The sequence below is a fragment of the Pelodiscus sinensis genome, chromosome 13 (genome assembly GCF_049634645.1).
Source record: "Pelodiscus sinensis isolate JC-2024 chromosome 13, ASM4963464v1, whole genome shotgun sequence".
Classification (NCBI taxonomy): Eukaryota; Metazoa; Chordata; order Testudines; family Trionychidae; genus Pelodiscus; species Pelodiscus sinensis.
In genome coordinates, this window is record NC_134723.1 from 17,246,530 (window position 1) to 17,268,815 (window position 22,286).

The window sequence follows — 22,286 nt, forward strand, 5'->3', positions numbered from 1 at the left end:
CTTTTCAACAGGTAGGCTTATTAGGCTGGCAGGGCAGGCACTAGGGATTGTACCCACATACAGCACCGTGTGTAAAGGCGCAAGCTGCCTCCATCCCACTAACACAGAATCGTTGTAGCCCGGCTGCGTTGTGCATTGCACACTGGCCAGGGAGCCCGGCCAAGGCGTGCCAGGAGGGTGGAGGCAGAAGCCCGCTGGGAGCTGGCAAGGAGGGAGCCTTGCCTCAAAGCCGATGGCATGAGACAGCCCCTTACTGCTCCTGGCCTCACCACCCCACAGGCCGGGCGAGGGGCCCGCTGCGCGCCAGGCCCTGCTGCGGGAGGAAGGTGCAGCAGGCTAGGCAGCCATGTTGTCGGGCTCAGGGACGAGCAGGCACGGTCCTGCTGCCCGGGGTAACTTTCAGGGAAGTTTCTGTCACAGCCTCTGGGGGGACCTGGGCGGGGGGAGGAGGGAACGGACCCTCCAGCGGCTGCCCAGCCCGGGCACGCGGCCTGGAGACCCCCTCCCGCTGTCCGGGGAGCCCCGTCAGCGCAGCACAGGCGGGCAGGCCACCACTGCGCTACCTCCCCCACCGGGCTGGGGACGGACGGGCGCCTTATTCAGCGAGCGCTTTAGGCCGGCTCCCTGCGCAGACAGCGTAAAGCCAGCCGCTTCCCCTTGCGTGCGCTGCGAGTCTCTCTCAGGCTAAGGCTCCGGCCCCGCCTCCCTTGCCCTTGCCCGAGGCTCCCATTGGCCAGCTGGTGCGTCACTCTCCGGCTGGACCCATCTCGCGCTCCCCATTCATGCAGTTTGGTTGCGTGTTGGTGTATTTTACTGTTTGCAATAAAGAGGGGGGGATTTTTTTTTGTTCAGTTTCTGCTGCAATTAACTCTTGGTCCCTTATATATTTTTGGCATTTTTTGCAGGACGGTTGAAACAGTTTTTTTTGTTTTGTGATTGCATTTATTTTTAATATATCTCTATTTTGCTACCAACTATTAAGGTGCAACTATGCCCAAAAGAAAGGTAAGTACAAAAATAAGGGGTGGAGGGAGAAATGGGGAATTAACGGGAGAGATTAGAGCATTTGCAAAAATATCTATAATTTATGCGTGTGTATGTAGAGTTTCTGCATATTATTTTTTGTGCATGTCCTAAAGTGAAGCTGGAACTGAAGGGCGATGCTTAGAATGTGCGGTCGGGCTCATCTGTGGGAGCAGGGAAGCCTCTGAGTTCACTTTGGGCTGTTTTGTTTGCAAGGAGAAGGCTAAGCAGTGTCTCCATGCTGGATTACAAACAGCCATAGTGCTGCTGCTGCCCCTATGGAGACTACAGGCAGCAGAGCTAGCCACGGAAGGCTGTGCTTCTTCAAGCGCCCCGAAAAGCGCACGGCTGAACAGCCAAAACCTTCGCATTAATCGCTGGGGGCATTTTAGTGTTGATTGGGTCATTGCCTGGGAGGATTTGAGTCTAAACGGTGCCTCTTTCTCCTGCGTTTGCCTTTGTTCTCCTTTTTTTTCCTCTCCCACTTCTTGTCATACCAGATGGTTGTGCAATGGTAATTTGGAGCCATTAGGCGGCGCAGAGTTTGAAACTGTCCTTGAAGGGAAGAGGGGCTGGGATTCACAACCAGAATTAGTAACTTTGGCTCTGCTCCGCAGCTGGTGTCTTTCCTAGCTCGCTCTTCAGCAAGCTCAGCGCTGTTTGTAAAGGGGCAGCCGGCCCCCTCAAATTCCAAAAGCTAAAATGCTGCTGCTTAGCAGTGCCTCGTGCAGCTTTGCCCGGGTGCGCATTTTAAGGGCCAAACACTTGGTTATCTCAGCAGCTCCCCTTCATTTATCGGCCTTGCGTGCTTGCATTTTGACGGCATTCTGCTATTAAGGCAATGACGACATGGGCATTTCCTATGCTCTGAGAAATACAATTGCAACTCGCTGGGGGCTCTGGTTTCCCTGGTGTGTTGCAATGGGGTGTAGTCTGTGCAATGTCTGAAACGCCTTTCTTCCTCCCACTAATGCTGAGGGCTCTAAAGCAGGCTCCCATCCGTCTAACTGCTGCCGTCTCTTCCCCCTAGTGTAAGTGAGATGCCGCTGGGCGTTGATAGTAGAGCCTTGTCCTTGCCTAAAGCTGACAACGACCTTGTTGTGGCAGATTAATTTGGCGGGAACTTTTTAAATGTGGAGACGCTTTGACGTAATGACGTTTAATAAAAGTGGGGGTCCGAGGCATTGTGGGAGTTGCGGTTTTTTTTTGTCTAGGAACGTTAAAGTGAGCTTAGGTTCTTGCACTTGGCTCCCTTATGAGCACAATGCACACTTATAGCTCGGGGAGGGTACAAGAAGTTAAACAATTTTATTTTGCTTGCACTTTGCAAATCCTATTTCCTGCCAACGATGGCATGATTAAAAAGTGCACAAGGCAGAAGGGCCAAGAGAAGAGCATGTAATAAGAGAACTACTGCAAGGATATTGAACTAAGGAGAGGTGTGTTAACTGATTAATTAAGATATGAAGATAAATAGGACTATGATATATTTGAAGTTCGTGAGTTTACTTTTTAGTAGGTCTCCCCATGCTGCATTTTAGACTTTTAGAAAATAATGACATGTTAGTATTTTCCAACCTCACATTGAATATTAATCCAGCATTAATTCCATTTTTAAAGGTTTTCTTATTCTGGTGACTGCTCTGATTATTCTCAAATTCCTGTTTGCTAGCATGTGGCACATTTTCTTCTTTATGACTGTAAAGAATGCAGACCTTTTATATTTTGCTCTTTATATTTTTTTTGTAGGCTGCAGCTGAAGGCGAGGTGAAGGAGGAGGTAGGTTTGTTTATAAAATATTAATAAAGTGAACTTCCCTCAGAACTTGTGTGTTGGTAATCATTTCAATGAAGTTACTGAGTTTCCCCACTCCTATAGAGGTACTTGCTTGCACAGACTCTAGTCTATGAGCACAGTCACATGGGTATGTGCTAGCAGATTGCAAAAAACGTTCCAATATATGATGGAATATGAGTGGATTTGGAATTATGGGTCCAGTCCATCAGTGTATAACACAAAAAACATTATGGAGAATTCACTGCTTATCTCAGCTGTTAAGCTGTCTGAAACAGGAAGGTTTAATGATCATGCAGAGATTTAGAGAAGGCTGTTCCTGGTGTAGGAGAATTTGCAATTCCACAGGCAAAGATCATCAGTTTCAGGCTAAATGTGTTCCTTAAAGCCACAGTCTCAGTTTCTCTTAGCATAGAGAGGTAACTGTACAGCAGCTTACAGTATTGGTCCTTACTCTTTACCTGGGTTTGGTGAAAAGGGGAGAAATGGAGAAAGAAATAGCAGTTCTGTATTGTTTATTTAAAAAAGGCAAACCCATTACATCCATAGTTCTACACATTATTTTGGTACTTGATTTCAATGTTTCATTAAATAATGCTTGAATCAAATAATATTATATTATAATTCTGAAAAGGTAAGGCTCTTTCTTTAAATTTTAGTGACATCTTTTTTGTTTTATACAGCCAAAGAGAAGGTCAGCTAGATTATCAGCTGTGAGTATCATTTTTTTTTTAAAGTTGAATTTGTAGTTGAATTTGTAATGTATGTGATAATGACAATTCAGAAAGATTGGGATAGGAAGAATCTCATGGTGATGAGTAGAGTATAGCTTCATAGATATGTGCTCACACTCATTTATAAATAAAGCTTGTACTCCATGCTTCCCTGGCTTGTGTACCAATATATTACAGAATTTACTTGCAGATTTTACATGTGAGATAAAGCCACTGTGTTAGTTCTACACAAACCATCACAGGCACGAATGGATGGATCCTGCATGCCTTACTCACATGTAATAGTTCCATTGATTTCAGCATTCTGCTTGGGAATAAGAATTGCAGATTTGGGGCCCAAGACCTGCAAATTCCAAAGATGGCGTACAGTTTGAAGACAGGAGAGTTCAGGCCATAGTACTATATAAGCCCTGTCCTGTAGTGCTGTGTGCCTGGGAGTTTTCTTCCATACGCAGAACACTCAAAGGATTGGGATCAATATGTTACTAAAAAAATTAATGCAGAAAACAAAGTAAATGGTGCTGCCATATTTGTGAAAAGCTGAATCTCATTTTGGTGAAACAGAAGATACTCAGGCATGCTGGGAACCTTCTACAAAAGAGAGGGGTAATCACCATCTCAGACAGTAAGAGTATGTCTAGACTATCGGTACATACCTCTGCCGACCGAGGCATGTCAATTAGACATACCGACATAGTCAGTGAAGCAGGGATTTAAATATCCCCCGTTTCATTAGAATAAAAATGGCTGCCATGTTGTGCCGGCTCAGCTGTTTGTTGGCACGAAGTGGCAATCAAGATGGGGATCGGTCAGCAAAGGCTTTCCTTGCCGACTGATCCCTGTCTTGACTGCCGCTTCATGCCGACAAACAGCTGAGCCGGCACAACGTGGCGGCCATTTTATTCTAATGAAACGGGGGATATTTAAATCCCCGCTTCACTCACTATGTTGGTATGTCTAATTTACATGCCTTGGTCGGCAGAGGCATGTAGTCTAGACATACCCTAAGAGACTTGAGAAAAGTGTAGTGTGTATTTCCACATTCTGTAGATCTTTACTTAAGATGATGCCACATGTACAGTAGTGCAGGACTCTCATCTCTCCCTACATAGTACATGTACTTATTAAATAGCCACTGCTACATACTTAATTTTTTTCTCATGTATCTGGATGATATAATGCATATTAATTTATATATCTCAGTCTTGTAGTAAATGATTATGGTGCATATTCTCTGGTCCTTTATACAGGTTGGACCTCCCTGGTCCAGCACCCTTGGGACCTGAGTGGTCTCGGATGAAAGATTTTGCTGGATCAGGAGAAATAATTTCTGACTCTACTGCTGCTGGTCCCACTCTCTGCCCTGCTGTCCCCCACAGCCCAGCTGTGCTGCAGGGCCAGACTTCCTATCCCTCACCCTCCCTGCATCTACAGCCTAGCTGGGCAGCATGCTGGACTTTCCCCTTTCCCCCAGCTTCCCAGCACACCAGGACTCTCATTACAGGTGTTGTCCAGAGAGTCCTGGTTTATAGAGGTGCAGCCTCTACACAGGGGAGCAAATGGCCCAGTATCTCTGTTTTAATATGTTTTAAATCTGGCATACAGATTAAATATATTGAGGTTGTTAATAAGACTGCTGTAATACTCTTCAAATTCTATATTTCTTATTTTACTATATGCTTTTTATACAGAAACCTGCTCCACCTAAACCGGAGCCAAAGCCCAAAAAGGCAGCACCTAAGGTAAATATTTAAGACATTTTTAATACAGCAGTTTTCTTATTCAGAATGTATTTATACAAATGAAACACATAGTCAAATAGTTTTTAATGAGATTATGTATTTTGTCCAGTTAACCTCTGTCACTATTTTAGAAATTACATATGGCAAAGAGCTATGAGTATTCTTTCTCACCCTACTGCCAGTGCAGGAACATTCCTTGTGGTAAATTCTTGAGTGATTTGTCTGATGAAATTTTAATCAAATTGTGATGAGTCTTTCAATGCTTGCCATGGGAGACTATTCAAAGCATTATTCTCCTAACATGTGTGGAATAGAGACCACAGAGCCGTAATTGTAGGCAGCACTTGTAACCATGCCTATAAATAAGCATACTTTACATTATAAGGCCCGGCTTTCGGTTACTTATTAATTTGCCAGACTTTATAACAATTGGTATTACAATTTTCCATGCTTTATTTCCTCAGGCTAGATATTTTTTTTAAATGTTCAGCAAAAATACCTTTTCTGAAAATGAAGTTAGCGAAGCTACTTATTATTTCCCTGACTTTTTTTTTTTTTTTGTAAATTAAATTTTCAATCATTTATTTAAAGCTCCTTGATGCTTTAGATAAGGAATTTGAAATTTGGCAGGGAACAGTTGTGGATCAAAGAAGTGTATTTTGTTGACCTGTTGAAAATTCATCCAGATTTGGCCAAATTATAAGGCTTCTGAGCACTGCCATTTGCACTTGCTTAGCACATCAAGTTAGAGGCTTGCTGCTAAAATATCTGAAAAACCCAACTGTCTGTGTAAACCTTGTGACTACTCAAGTAAAGCAGCAACTGGAAAACATCCTTTACCCTCTGGGAAGGACTGCTAGGGTGAGAGCCAGAAGAGCATGAATTTTTCTTCCACTTTCTGACATTTATAATGTACCCTTCACCCTTTAACAGATGGACAACTATTACTGTATTCTCCCTCCCCATTTTATATTTGATGTAACTGAAAGGTTGCACAAAGTCACTCTAGGAACAGCTGGAAACGGAACATAGGTCTTTAATACAGCAGACCCAAGTCTCATCTACTTAGGCTCTGTGCCTTTCAGAACAAAGGTCATAAATCTACATACTTAGGTCTACAGAGGAATCAGTAACAAACTTAGAAACCCAGAGCTAGTAACCGAATTTATGAAGCTTGAGACTGGGCATTCTTTGCCTTGAAAATCTACACATTCAAGTCACTAGCAAAGTGTGTGTGGCTGTCTACAGAGGCTAATCTACATAGAAAATGAGAGCCTACTGCCATTGCAGGTTACCCTGTTAATTGTTTTGTAGGTCTCAAGGTCCTCGGTTCAGACTCTGCTGCTGGCTTCTGCAGAAATCCGTGTGGTGCCTCATGCTGCACTTATTTTTTTCAGAAACCCAAGAAACTACATACAAAAAACTGTTGTTAGAATGCTATTTGCAAAAAATAATCCTCCAGCAGTTAGGAAATACTGCAATTAAAGTTGACTGTCTACAGGTAGTGTGACCACAGCACATAGCATCATGATGCAGTCTGTAATTAAATGATCAGATACTATTTGTTCTCAGGGGCGGCCCGTGAGCCTAGGCGAGCTAGACAGCTGCCTAGCTCGCTGCTGGCCCGGGCGCCTGATGATGACATCACGGGGCGCCCCGTAATGACGTCATAGCCATTGATGGCCATTCAGGCAGGGCGCCAGCTGCTTTAGGCGGCCTCAGGCCGCTCCTGTTTGTTCTACCAGAACAAATTCATTGCATAGTGAACGAAGTAGTAGGTTGCAAGGGAAAAAAACTGTTCTCTAGTGTGTAGGGTACTAGACTTGTCTCTAGTGTGTCGGGTACTAGACTTGAACTCAAAGGAGCTGGGTTCTATTCATGGCTCTCTGAGACTCCAAGGAGATCCATGGCTAGGCTATCCGTGTTTACAGGGGATGGACTGTAGATTGCACAGGCTATTGTAATTCTGGCATTGTTTAATTTTAAGTGCTTAACTGCATCCTTAACATTCTTTCAGCAGCTTTTTGTTTATAATTATAATAGCTCTCATCATCTTAAATCTATCCATGTTAAACAAAGTAGGGCTGAAAAAAATCACATGGTGTATTAATCAGCCAATGTTGTCATCTGTGTACTTCCCGTCCATTCAGGAAAAATTAGTAAAATGACATTGGCTCTTCTCCCAAGGAAAGAACTGCAGGAGAGGATCTGGAAATGGAACTCCATCAGGATTCCCTTGTGCAGCTTTCCCCAGGATCATTCTGTTCTGGGAAGAGAGAGATCTTACACCAGTGTTGCAAAATGGCCACTAATTTGGTTCCTAGAAGCCAGGGATTGACACTGATATCCTGGGACCCATAGCCCAGCCGTGGCCAACCCAAGGCTCTTTTTCCCTCCCCACCCTCCACTCCTGGGTGTGGCTCACATAGCCCTCTCCTCCCAGCTCCCTATGCTGCCCTAGGCAGGAGAGCCATCCGGCGCAGCCATGAAAGATGTAGAATTAAAGATGGTGTCGGCCGGCGGGAGCCTGATGTGACCAAAAAGCCTCAAAACACGTTTAAATTTGTTTTCTTAAAGGGGCAGAGTGTTGTGGTTTGTTTGTTTTGTTTTGTTTTTTTGCTACAGCAAACACGACCAGGAGCTCCTTTTAAAGGGGCAATCCTTTTTTTTTTTTTTTTTTTTTTCTTGACAACTTTGCCCCGGCTTTTTGCACTGGATCCTCTGCTATCTTGGCTCTTTGCCCAGAATGGGTTGACCACCCCACTATAGCCTTTTGTGTAGAGATCCTGTAACTCCAGTCAGATTTCCCGACTGCATGGCTCCATAAGAAAGAGTTGTGCTACCAAGGAAATCCCTAGCCATTGGCTGCTCCTGGAACCTCTTTTAAGATAATGCTTTCCTAGTAAAAAGCGGGCTGTGGAAAAGTTAATAGTACTCCATTAGTTTCCTATGGTGAGAGACAGGAATTGATTCTCTTCAGCCATCAATCCCCAATCCTATGGAAGGGACTCCCCAAAGAAAGTGCTATGAACATACATCACCAGTACCATTCCTTTGTTTGGGAAGTGCTGGGAGGGAAAGATACCATGAAGGGGACCCTCCAAAGCCTTAGTTTTGGGCAAATGTTCTGGCTCATTAACTATGATGATGGACTTTTGAAGTTCTATACAAGTGGTCACATTTTAGTGAGTTTTGTCATGTTAGTATAAAGTACTTGCCATACACTATTAGGCTAATGGTGCTGAGAAAAAATAGATACATCTGTAGCCATGTCAGTCTCAGGATATTAGGGAGACAAGGTAGATGAAGTACTTGGGCCAATAAAAGATGTTATGTCACTCAGTTTGTCTCTTGAAGAAATAGGTACATCTTTAAAGGATTTCTTATGAGGAGTAATTTCCCAAGTATTCATAGTTCCTCTGTCTTTTAGGGTACATCTATACTGCATGCTTATTTCAAAATAAGCTATTCTGGAATAGTTCTTCTTCGAGTGGTTGCTCATGTCCATTCGAAGTAGGTGTGCGCGCCGCGTGCACCACGTCTTCCGGAGCGTTTTCCCTAGCGGTACCCGTAGTGCCGGCGGGGTGCCCCTTGGAGTGGCGCTGTCATGGTGAGGCATAAGTACCCCTGCCGGCGCTGCCCCACCTCAGTTCCTTCTTACCGCCATGTCGGTCGTTGGAGCGTCTCTCTCTCTCTATCTGTTAGGCTTAGATAGTTAATGGTTCCCGTTTCTCACATTGTTAATAGTTTGTGTAGTTAGATAGGTTTTTTGTTTTTGCTCCTTCCCCCCCCCCCCCCCTTGGGAGTAAGGAATGCCAGGGCCACAAGGCTTCAAGGCGTGCGCTGACTGCGGGAAGTTTATGCCCAGGCGCGACCCACACGACAGCTGCCTTAAGTGTCTGGGTGAGGCTCATCTGGCAATTGCCTGCAAAATCTGCAAGTCTTTCAAGCCCCGTACGAGGAAAGAAAGAGTTTCCCGCTTGAAGCTTCTCCTGATGGAGACGGCGCTTCAACCGGCACCGCTGGACCAGCCTGCGGTGCACAGCGCACCGGCCTTGGGCATCGACGTCGAGATCCCGGCACCGGTTTCACTCTCCGCCATCTAAGAGGGTGACGAAGTCCCGGGGCAGGTCTCCGTCTAAAAAGCCAACATCGGCTGGACACCGCAGCGGCAGTTCACCGGTGCGTGTTTCCCCCTCGGTGCACCGTCGGCACCGACGGGGCCTGGTGCGCCCTGGTCGCCTGCCCTCTCATCGTCCGTCTACGCTGGACACCTTTGAAGCGGCACAGGACCTAATCAGTCTTACGACCTCCCCGCCATCGTCGGTCGACTCGGACGGGTTGAGGTCGCCCCCGTTGGAGGCTCGGAGGGCACCGTCGTCGCCCATGCATGGCCCGGGTCGGCATGCTATGGTGGCTTATGCGTCGGGACTACCCCAGGTGGGGTCGGCTCCCGCTGCTACTACAGTACCCTTTACAGCGCCGAGCTATCAGTCTCAGGGAGCTTCCAGCCATGGCAGATCGCTGCTCTCCACTTTGCCAGGGCCCCGCTTGGCCGTACCGGTGCCGTACCCCCATGGCCATGTGGCCTCACAGGAGTCGGCGTCCGTCTCCGTGCTGTCATCGGCACCGGCATCGACCCAGTGGTCTACCCTGGCACCGGGCCTGGGCACCCTGGTACCGTTTCAGTTGGGCACGACTCAGTCGGCATCGAGCCTGAGCACCCCGGTGCCGCAGCTCTAGTTGACGCAATCGGCACCGGGCATGGGCACCCTGGTACCGCAGCTTCACACGTCGCACTCAGCACCGGGCCTAGGCACCCCGGTGCCGTAACTCCAGGCATCACAACCGACACCGAGCCTGAGCACCTCGGTGCCGCAGCTACTGGCGACGCAGCCGGCACCGGGCCTAGGCACCCCGGTGCCGCAACTTCACGCGACACAGTCGGCACTGGGCCTAGGTACCCCGGTGCTGCAAACATTGCAGCCGGCACCGAGCCTGAGCACCTCGGTGCTGCAGATGGTGGCGTCACAAACGGCACCGGGCTTGGGTACCCCGGCGCCACAGCTACTGATGACGCCTGGGCACCCCAGTGCCACAGTTGACTGCTTTGCACTCGGCAGAGTTCGCCGCACCGGGTCTGGGTCCCCCGGTGCCGCAGTTACCTTACGACGCCGGGCATGAGTCCCCCGGTGCCGCAGACGGCACGTCCTCGCCGCGCCCATGCGGGCAAACCTGAGTCGATGGCCAAGTTTGCACCACACTCCTCGTCGGCTCCGCCTTGGCCGGAGTCCGATTACTCTTCGGACTCGGATGTGGTGTCAGTTCGGTCAGGGTCTTCGGGAGCATCCTCGACCCACAGGTCCAGATCCAGACACCGGAGGGACCACAACCAGCAGATGTGGTCCCCTCATCCGCACTGGCCTTTTTGGACTCCCTGGGCCTATCATCAGTGGCAGGGTCAGCCGCCACCATCTATGGGGTCGGAGGCTTCAGGGCACCGTTCCCACCCGTCTGCATCCCTGTCTAGGACGCCTCCCTCCCCCCTTAGAGTGCCGCAACAAGATCCTGCGGCACCGCAACCACCGGTACCGGAGACAGGCCCTCTGGAGGCTCAGACCGTCCAACCGGCCCCGCAGTTGGACACGACCGCTCCCGTGTTGATTCAGGAGTCGTCGTCGTCGTCCTACCCCAATGAGGCACTGGCAGACCCAGCGCCTGGACTGCCATCAATGGATGCCAGAGCACATCAGGACCTCCTGCGGCGCATGGCTTCCAACCTGGCTGTTCCGGTTGAGCCCATAATTGAGGATACCGATCCAATGGTAGACATCCTCACTGAGGACGCCCCTATGCGTTTCGCTCTACTGCTCAATAAAACTGTTTCAAAGATTACTAATGCCCTGTGGCAAACGCCAGCAACCCTGACCCCTGCCCTAAAAGGGGTAGAGAGGCGTTATTTTGTCCCGCAGTCGGGTCACAAATTCCTTTACTCCCAGCCCACCCCAGGATCATTGGTCATACAGGCTGCGGCCCAAAAAGAAAGGCTTCCCCAGCCCGGGCCTTCTCCAAAGGCAAGGGAGCCTAAGAAGCTGGACTTGTTGGGCCATAAGGTTTACGCTACGGGTGCTCTGCAGCTCCGTATCACTAACCAGCAGGCGATGCTGAGCAGCTATGCTTTTAACACCTGGCAGGCGGTCGAAAAATTTAGAGACCGATTCCCGATGGAGGACCGCCAGGAGTTTGCAGCTATGGCTTCTGAGGGTAAAGTCATTACACGAACTGCCCTCCAAGCGGCATTGGACACTGTGGACTCGGCAGCCCTCACCATGGCGACTGATGTCGTTTTGCGCCGTGGGGCGTGGCTCCGCGTCAAGGGGATTCCCTCGGACGTGCAGCATACCATCCAGGACTTGCCTTTTGAAGGGAAGGCCTTGTTCTCGGAGCACACCGATTCTAGGCTCCATACCCTAAAGGACACTAGGTCAACTTTGAAGTCCTTAGGCATACATACGCCAGCCATGCAGCGGCGACAACTGCCGTATAGGCAGCAGGGTAGAGCGCAGCCCCAGGTCCCCCGTGGGGATTTCTGGAGGTGCTGCTCCCGGGCCTCCGGTGGAGGTTCTGGGGCGGCTGCGCACCCTCAGGGGCCCAGGGGTTGACATTGTCACCCCAGGTCAGATCCCCAGCGGGCAGGTCCCCACGGCCCTTCCAATCAGGGCAAGCCCCAGTTTTGACATGGTATTCGAGAGTCCCGTATCAGTCTGCCACCCTGGCCCCCCGTTTGGGGCCCGGCTAGCCCGTTTTGCCTAGACATGGACCCTGATAACATCAGATGCCTGAGTCCTGAACATTGTACATATGGGCTATTCTACCCCATTCCTGGGCCCACCGCCTTCAAAACCCCCTACCCTGTCCCTAGTAAGGGACACCCCTCACGAACACATCCTGTTTCAGGAAGTGGTGGCGCTCCTTGAAAAAGGAGCAATAGAAAGGGTCCTCCCGCATCTGCGGGGCAGGGGGTTTTACTCCCATTATTTTGTTGTTCCAAAACCAAAAGGGGGAGTTCGTCCTAACCTGGACCTTCGATACTTAAACAAGGTGGTTATAAAACACAAGTTCAGAATGGTGACGTTGGCCTCAGTCATCCCAGTGCTACAGCTGGACAACTGGTACGCGACTCTCGATGTAAAGGACGCCTACTTCCATGTGGCTATCAGGCCCAGTCCAGGAGGTTCCTCCGGTTTATGGTGGGCCGTTACCATTTTCAGTTTACGGTACTTCCCATTGGGTTATGTACTGCACCAAGGGTATTCACAAAATGTATGGCTGTGGTTGCCGCCTTTCTGCGCAATTGAGGGGTACACGTGTTCCCGTACCTCGATAATTGGCTAATCCGAGGTTGCTCATACGAGCAGGTAGAAGCTCACGTATCACTCATAAGAGCTCTCTTCCTAAGGTTAGGGCTCATGATAAATGTCGAGAAGTCATCCCTGACCCCCTCCCAGAGCATAGAGTTTGTGGGAGCCCTCCTCGATGCGAAGGTGGCAAGAGCGTTCCTGCCCCACAGCAGGTTCCTCTCCATAGTGGAGCTGATCTCAGGGCTAATTCGGTCCCCCATCACGACACCTCGGGTCTGCTCCAGGCTCCTGGGCCATATGGCGGCGTGCACTTACATGGTGTGACATGCCAGGATGAGGATGAGACCTCTGCAGGTGTGGTTGGCGAAGGTCTTCTGCCAGTCCAAGGGTCTATGGGACTCCATAGTCACAGTGCCCCTGGACATTCTGGACTCCTTACTCTGGTGGACCCAGGAATCTGTGGTGCGCAGCGGGGTTCCCTTCAACGCCCCTCCCCCCTCGCTGACGCTGGTCACCGATGCGTCTGACCTGGGATGGGGTGCACACCTTGGGTGCCACAGAACTCAGGGCCTCTGGTCCCTTTCCGAACAGTCCCTGCACATCAACGTCCAGGAACTGCGGGCGGTGAGGAGGGCCTGCGAAGCATTCCTGCCGAGGCTCTCCCACTGCTCCATCCTGGTGCGTATGGACAACACTGCAGCGGTTTTTTACCTCAACAAGCAGGGTGGGGCGCGTTCACCACCCTTATGCAAGGAGGCCCTGCGTCTCTGGCACCTGTGTGTCACGCACAATATCACGCCTCAGGCGGAGTACCTCCCCGGGTGCAAAAACCTACTTGCAGACACACTGAGCAGATCCTTTGGAGCCCATGAGTTGTCGCTCAAGGGCTCTGTCCTCAGTCAGGTTTTCCACAGGTGGGGCTATCCCCACCTAGACCTGTTTGCCTCGGCATGCAGTGCCAAGTTCAGGAACTACTGTTCCCTGCTGGGGCTGGGGAAATTTTCCAAGAGAGACGCCCTAACGACCACATGGCCAAAGGGCGTTCTCTATGCCTTTCCTCCATTTCCACTAATTTCCAGGGTATTGACCAGAACGAGAACTTTCAGGTCCTCGATCATCCTCATAGCCCCCAGGTGGCCCAGACAGTTCTGGTTCCCTATCCTGGTGGACATGCTGACACAAGACTCTATAGCACTCCCTCCAGTTCGGGATCTGCTAACCCAACCTTGGGACGGGGGGGATAATGGTTCACCCGGATCTCCGGTCTCTTCACCTAACGGCCTGGTTTATCCGTGGTTGAACCAACCAGAAAGGGAATGTTCCTGACAAGTACAGATGGTGCTCCTTAGCAGCAGGAAGCCCTCTACTAGACGGTCGTATGCTGCCAAGTGGTGGCGCTTCTCGTCTTGGGCGTCCCAGAGAGGAGTACAACTGTCTTCGGCCCCTATTCCAACTATTCTCTACTATCTCTTTCAACTCCGTTCTAGTGGCCTGTCCTTCTCTTCTATTAAAGTCCATGTGGCATCTCTCTCCGCCTTCCATGTTGGTACGGCAGGAGCCTCTCTTTTTTTCTAACCATGTAGTTAAAAGATTTCTTACTGGTTTGGAGAAATTGTACCCCTCGGTGAGGGCTCCATACCCTGCCTAGAACCTCAACCTGGTCCTACACAGGCTTATGTCCCCTCCTTTCGAGCCATTGGCTACGTGTTCATTGAAGCACCTTTCATTGAAGGTTGCTTTCATAGTAGCCATTATGTCTGCTAGAAGGGTATCAGAGCTAAGGGTGCTGACTATAGAACCGCCCTACCTTGTTTTTTCGCATGATAATGTAAGGCTATGGCCTCATCCGACCTTCCTCCCGAAGGTGGTTTCTACTTTTCACCTATCTCAGGAGATTTATCTACCGGTGTTCTTCCCTAAACCACACGCCTCCCCTAAGGAGCATGTTCTACACTCCCTGGATGCCAAGCGAGCGCTGGCATTCTATATTGACCGAACCAAGCCCTTCCGTAAATCCCAACAATTGTTCGTTGCGTTTCGGGATAGGGGGAAAGGTTCACCTATTTCTACGCAAAGGTTATCAAGATGGGTGGTGCAAAGTATAGCAGAGTGTTATCAACTGGCTGGGAAAACCCCACCCAGGGTGAAGGCACACTTTACCAGGGTGCAGGCATCCTCGGTAGCCTTTGGTGCCCAGGTACCTATCACAGAAATTTGCAGGGCAGCCACCTAGTCTTCCCTTCACACGTTTGCAACACACTATGCGCTACCTCAACAGGCCAGGGAGGATGCAAGGGTGGGCTCTGCAGTCCTCGAATCTGTGATGTAAATATATAGATCCGGTTGTCTTTGTTCTGGGTTGGTGACTTGTCACTGTGTAATTGTTCAAATAAATCTGTTATTGTTCACCTTCCTTTATGACTCTGGTGCTATGACTGTTCCAACCCCTCCTCCATGGGGTTAGCTTGGTAGTCACCTACTTCGAATGGACATGAGCAACCACTCGAAGAAGAAAAGAACGGTTACTTACCTGTAACTGTTGTTCTTTGAGATGTGTTGCTCATGTCCATTCGACTCCCACCCTACCTCCCCTTCGTCGGAATATCTGGCAAGAAGGAACTGAGGTGGGGCAGCGCCAGCAGGGGTACTTATGCCCCGCCATTGCGGCGCCACTCCAGGGGACGCCCCGCCAGCGCTACGGGTACCGCTAGGGAAAACGCTCCGGAAGACGTGGTGCACGCGGCGCGCACACCTACTTCGAATGGACATGAGCAACACATCTCGAAGAACAACAGTTACAGGTAAGTAACCGTTCTTTTCTGAAATAGTGTATTTCAAAATAGCACACCTACACTGCAGGGAAGCCTAAAAAATTAGTCTGAAGCAGGCTTCCCTAATGTAGATGTGCTATCTTGATTTAGGAGGCACTGCGGAGGAATAACTTAGAATGGCTGTGGTGAGGGGCTATTTCGAAATAGCAGCAGTGGAGCGTTTACACATGCCTTATTTCGAAATAGCTATTTTGGAATAGGTGTTATTCCTCGTAGAATGAGATTTACAGATATTGGAATAAGCCAACTGTTGTTTCGAAATAACAGAATGGTTGTGTAGATGCTCACATTGTTATTGCGAAATATCACCAGTTATCTTGAAGTTACGCTGCAGTGTAGACACACCCTTAGAGTGGGAGAAGATGCTAGAGTTAGTATAATAAATTTTGGCACTCAGGTACAAATCCTTGAAGTCTGAATGTCTTGGTATTTATTAGTTTGATCGAAAAGAATAGAAGGTTCTTACTGCAAAGATATACTGTAAGAGTGCTTTTTCCTTTTTATTTAATTATGACTCCCATGTAAAAAGTTGCAATTATTGCTATATACATTAAACCTTAATTTATTTTTTTCCTTTATATCTGAAGTGATACTGTACAGTTGAATTTACCTAACTCAAACATGAAATATATTGCTTGGAACAACAAGGAATACTTCTGCAATTCTTTGGTGACTTCAGCTTTCCTGCCTCTCACTTCTAATTTTCTAGTGTTTTCATTGTGCATGCTCTTGGATTATTCTTTTTTTTTTAATATCTTGGCAGGTAGTTCAACAGCCAAAATGCAAGCTCACCAAAACATTTAGCTACTGTAATTTAATATGTATGTTTGAAATAGGAATTTCTTTAACCCCAGACATAGCTTCCTTTGACCTTGTTCCTCTAGATTATTCGTTGCCGATGGTAAATCAAAGACAGGATAGAGGATAAGGGATTTCCTGATAGAAATTCTGATCTGGTGCATATCACCTTTGTTAATTGTATTTCCAGTAAATAGTAGTAAGTTATACAGATTTTTTTATTTTGAAAATATTGATGTTTTAATACAATCTCCAGTTTTGTATGTATCTATCCTACATTTTTTGTTTACATCATTACTCTAACAGAAAGAAAAAGCAGCAAATGATAAAAAGGAGGACAAAAAGGCAGCAGCAAAAGGGAAGAAGGGAGCCAAAGGCAAAGATGAAACTAAGCAAGATGATGCTAAAGAAGAAAACCACTCTGAAAATGGAGATACCAAAACTAATGAGGTACCTTAACTGCAGTGAACATACTAAAAAGCATGGTTACAAATAACTGTATTTTCATTGCAGCTGCAGGGACAAAGGATTCCTCTTACCGTTCGGAGGGTGGCATAGTTAATTGATATATATTCTGAAAGGGCTGGCTGGGTATGCAATAAGGAACTCTTTCAGGAAGTAATAAAAGAACTTCTTCAAACACACATCTGCTCTGTGGCCCTATGTTTTCCTTTCTCCCACTGGAGGAGGGAAGAACCAGGAGACCTAGGTAGCTGCAGCTCCCCTGATGTATTCCCTAGTCCACCTTGCCTTGGGCTTTGTGCAGGATGATATACACATAACCTGTGCAGTCCTTCTGAATCCTGTTATGCTGGTTGCTGGTTCCACTTGTGGGGCTACTGCATATGCAGAGGTGGGGTCAGATTTGTTTCGATGCAGAAAAAAATTACCCTGGACTGATAGTGGAGGAGAAGAAGGGATTCACATAGATATAATAGATATAAGATGTGGGTGTTTCTTCTCCTTCCTTCTTCTCCTGAACTCCCAAGCATGCTGCTTCTAGTATACCTGTACAAGCTTTCTGTTCAAAAAAGGTCTCTTTTCAGGTGTTGAACATCCTTGTATTGTTTAATATCTTTAAAGAAAATGATTATTTATTTCAACAGCCTGTATGATAAAAAGTGAATAATTGGATCAGTATGTGTAGAAGTGTTTTTCAAAGGCTGAGAGTAGTTTTAAAAGGGAAAGGTAGAATCTGTTGCTAGCTAAGTTTTTTGTTCTTCAGTAAGAATTAAAAAAAAGAACTATGTTTGTAAAACCTGGATAATAGGGGAGCAGATCCCTGAAGACTTACCTATACATTTCAGATTTACTTTCTGATCTATGGAAATGAGGTATTGTATTTTGCCACCAGTCAATGGTTGTGAATCTCAAAAATATTCCAAATCACTTCCTGTTTGGATTTATCTTAATATTGCAGTGCTAACTACAGCATCAGTCCCAGTTTAAAATGTGTAACATTTGTTAATGGTAATCAAAATTCCAGTGTGTTTATACCCACAGACATGAGTAATTTTGTATCCCTTTCTAGTTAAATAAGCTATTTTGCACACTGACCTGTTTAGCAGGTAGGTTAGAATGGGGCTTTGCTAGAGTGAGAATGTAATATTTCTGTTCTTCCCAAACACTTCTAGGCACCAGCTGCTGAAGCATCCGATGATAAGGAAGCCAAGTCCGAGTAATGTTAACCTTGCCCTATATCTCCATCATCTGGTATCCATACCTCCATGCTGTATTGTTAACAGAGAGGAATATTTTTATCAACTATTTTATAAATGCAGGTTTTTTTAGCATGAATTTAATTATGGAACATCTTCATCTCGGTTACTTGGGAATTAAATCCCTAACAAAACAAAAAAGATCATTGTTTTTAAATTTTGTGATTGTAATAGTTTGTATGGTACATGGAAAGAATAAGTGGTGGTAGCTTTCGACTTCTGTCAGTGTGTCCCTTTTTGTGTAAGTCATGCTTACAGACTTCAGATTTTAATTTTACCCTTGTATGTGTTGTATGGTTTCTTAAAGTGGGGAGGTCTCAAAACAAATAACTGCATTAAACATTCCAGTGGTTCTGTGGGTTGCTTTTATAAAGAAGGTGAGATATTTTCATGAAACTAGGAGCTGGAAATCTGTTTCCCAGATGTAACTTTATTTTGTCAGTTTTGGAAAAAAATAAAGCGTAATCATGTTTTTAAATGAAATACAAACATTTCTTTTAAAAGGGCAGGTTGGTTGTATGTACCCACTGTTAGGAATTTTGCTGGATTTATCTTAATAAAAAAGACTCCTCGAAAGTTGATTGTGGTTTGTTGCTTGTGCTGTAAACTTGTATAGCTGGAAAAGTAATAAGCCTCCTAATGCTAGTCAGTAGCACAATGCTTTCTCTTAAAAAATATATAGGTGACGAGCTTGAATTCACAATATGATCAATGCTAGGGCCTCTAAGCCATATTCTCCAGCTATGTAGACAAATATCACTTCATGGCCCATATCCTCAGTTGAAGAAGCTGACATAGCTACATATTTTTTATGGAGTTCTGATGTAAATCAACATACCCGGTTCTACATCTTCAAGTCTAGATTTATGTCCTATTTCACAAATGCTAATGCTTTTGCACTATTTCTATCATTTAAGCAAAGATGATATACTTGGCATTATTAAAATATGAGAACCATTTTAGAAGTTATGGATGATTAACCTTCCCAAATTTTAAGAGTAGAACCTATTTAACTTAGACCTACCTATCCTTCTGGTATAGTTTCTCAAGTTTCTTCTTGCTATAAGACCACTGCATAAATTTCTGCATAGAAGCCTAAAGGGCTTAAATCAAACCCTCAATAGTAAGAAGTTGTTTTCTGTAGTGCTAGATAAAATTATGACTTTCACAATTCTTGTTTATAATCTACTTACTTAAAATGTATTTGTGTATTCATGAAATCAGTTTATAAGCTTCTTTACTCTCTTTTAGTAGGAGGCACACGGGTGCAAAAAAGAGTTTTCCATTCATGCAACACTCTTTGGGTATGTCTACACTTGCACCCTAGTTCGAACTAGGGATGCAAATGTAGGCGACTGAAATTGCTAATGTGAAGCAGGGATTTAAATATCCCGCGCTTCATAAGTATGATCTAGCCAGCGTGTTACTCCGCTGAACATATGTTTCGAAAGTGAAAGTGCGCGCCGGGACGCGTTAGTTCGAACCAGACCCCTTGGTTACTCAAGGAGTAACGTTAGTTTGAACCAAGGGGTTTGGTTTGTACTAACATGTCCCGGTGCGCACTTTCACTTTCGAAACAGCTGTTCAGCGGAGTAATGTGCTGGCGAGATCATGCTAATGAAGCATGGGATATTTAAATCCCTGCTTCATTAGCAATTTCGGTTACCTACATTTGCATCCCTAGTTTGAACTAGGGTGAAAGTGTAGACATACCCTTTCTGATGAATGTCAACCTCATTAAATTAGAGAACAGTATGTAGGCTTAGGGCAAGGGTTTGTATGGAGGAAATAATAGTTTTCTACTTTAATGTTATGCATGTGACTATATATCAAGGACGTTTTAAATATTCTTTTCAAAGTCTAATTTTGTTCTGTTGGTTGGCCAGATAAAGCACATTATTTAGTAAGAAGCAAAATGACTGGCAATAAATACAGAATTTAAAACCTTTGCTATATGAGACAATCTAGTAACCAGAAACATGAAGTACTATGTGTTTGTGTGTTTTTTTCCTTTTAAATACAAGAAGCCACTTGCTATAATACATCTTCCTTCTAGATTTATTTTTATAAGGGGTGGAGAGAACAAAATGAGGGTTGTAAATTTTGCTCTAAGCATGCAAAGTCAAAATTGCATACAGACAGATGGAAGTTTTAGGTATGTTTAGTAAATAACTATGGCTATGTCTACACTGGAAAGGTCTGGTGATGAAAGTGCTGTTGAAAGTCGCCAAAAGTGAAAACCTGTCAGACTGGTTTTTCTGCCTCCCATTGTTGACATTTCATGGCCATATTGCTAGTACCTTGTCAACAGATAGAGCAAAGCAATGCAGGTAAGCATTCCACAGTGCAGTGTTGTGTGAAGGCAGAGCTGATCCCCCACGCTTCTTGGGATTCCCTCAGAGTGCTCCCACAGCATCCTCAGCTGCTAGGAGCAGAATCATGAGTAGCTCTGTGAGTTCTCTATGCTGAGGAATGTCAAAGCAGCCCAGGAGTCTGCGTGCAGTTGTGTTCCTAGCAGGGCAGAACAGGCCTAGTATTCCTAGAACAGAACAGTATCCCAATTATTTGTTCTTTGTTCCCCAAATGGAGCAGCTTACTCAGCTGTCAGATATTTCCTGGAGCTCTGAAAGGGGAGGGGCATATGCCTGCAGAGCAGCAGAGATTATAAAACACTGAGCAAAGCCACCAGGGCAGGCATTGTGGAATACTGGTGGAAGCCAGTTCTCTTTTAAAAACAAACAGCAGCATGTACAGTGGCTCTCTGTGGATGTTAAGGGGGGGGGGGGGGGAGTCTCTTGCAGTGGTGAAAGTTGTTTGTTGTCAAAACTGGGTATTTTTCCTGGCAAAAGTTGTATTGCAATGTAAACACTCTCTCTGTTTCATTGCCAAAAGGCAGTTTTTGGCGCTAAACCATGCCAGTGTAGATAAGGCCTAAGTTGCAGCACTCTGAACAGGGTCTTTACCTAATATTACATGACAAATCTGTTTTACAACATTGCATATAAATTGTAGAACTTGTTGGCATTTCCCACCTTCCTCATCATTCCTGTACCCAAAGTCCCCATTTATATTACCATTTACCCAAGTATGAACTAGTAGAAGTGGTACACAGGGGGAATGGAGCTTGTGTTAGTCCTTGCTTATTTTAAAAGTCAGTTTGAACAATTAAAAAAAAATATTTTGCCTTTTTTGTATTAATTCAATTCTTGCCAACCCAGGAAGACTGATGTGGTGAGAGATACAACCTCTTAGGCCTCTTTCTAAATCATAAAGAAGCAACAGCAACAAAACTATATAGACACATCCAATTTATTTATGTTTCCAAGTCCCTTGGAAATGTCAATGATGTAGACAGAATTAACTTTTTCCTATAGGTCAGTTCAAGCCCTGGAATGTACAGGATTTTTAAATATTATTATTGAGTTTGTATTGCAGTATTGTCCAAAGGAACTTCATGTCCAAAAAGCTGTCCAGTTGTGTAGAAGTGGCTTAAAAGAATAGTAGCCAGTAATTAAAACCATTACGTTTCAAGATGAATAGCTGAAATTTCCCCCGTCACCTTCAAACTCTAGTATTTTTTTATCTTTCCCAACTCTACTTAGAAACATTATAAATGTTCTAGGACCTGATTAGGGATGTGAACAGGTAACCTAATTAGGGATGTTAATGTGTGATGCTTACTGGATAATGATTAACTGTTACCTTGGAGAAGCCCCCTTCCCACAGCCCATCATGGGCAAAGGGCTATTCCAGTTCTCCAGTACTGCTGTTTCTCAGCTGCATGGGCTTGTGATCTGGGAACTGGTATTGCGCCCCCCCCCCCCCCCCCCCCCCCCCCCCCCCCGATTAGCTGCCAGTTCCAGGCTGAGAATCAGCAACCTTGTGCAGGGCCCGGAAGTAGCAGCACGCTCCCCATCCCTCCCCACAATTCCGGCCCTGCACAGGCTGGGAGCAATAGCCCAGCCTGGGGTCAGAAGCAACAGGGCTGGAGCAGCCGCTGCCCTTGGTATTGGGGCCACTCCAGCCCAGCTGTGGTGAGCAGGGGTAATCTCCTGTTCATCTCATTTAATCAGTTAACCAGTTAACATTTGACTGGTTAAGTTTAACTGATTAAATGGGATTTTACATCCCTAGACCTGATCTTTCTTTCCTATAGGAAAAGCTTCCAAGAGAAAGAATACTGGTGGTTTTAGTCTTCTAACACAGCAGGTTCATGTTGTCTCAGTGGCTGTGTCTAGATTGCATCCCTTTTCCGTAAAAGGGATGCAAATTAGACACATCGCAA

General features: G+C 46.3%; 1 protein-coding gene across 1 annotated transcript; it reads left to right on the forward strand.

The window, feature by feature from the left end:
* The first annotated feature begins 753 nt into the window (after positions 1-753).
* Positions 754-18,580, forward strand: HMGN5 (high mobility group nucleosome binding domain 5). The gene is made up of 6 exons (XM_006130454.4): positions 754-1,005; positions 2,773-2,802; positions 3,501-3,530; positions 5,243-5,293; positions 16,590-16,733; positions 17,918-18,580. Exons 1-6 carry the CDS (start codon positions 991-993, stop codon positions 17,963-17,965), a joined length of 318 nt encoding a protein of 105 aa, XP_006130516.1. The 5' UTR covers positions 754-990; the 3' UTR covers positions 17,966-18,580.
* The last annotated feature ends 3,706 nt before the right edge of the window (positions 18,581-22,286 follow it).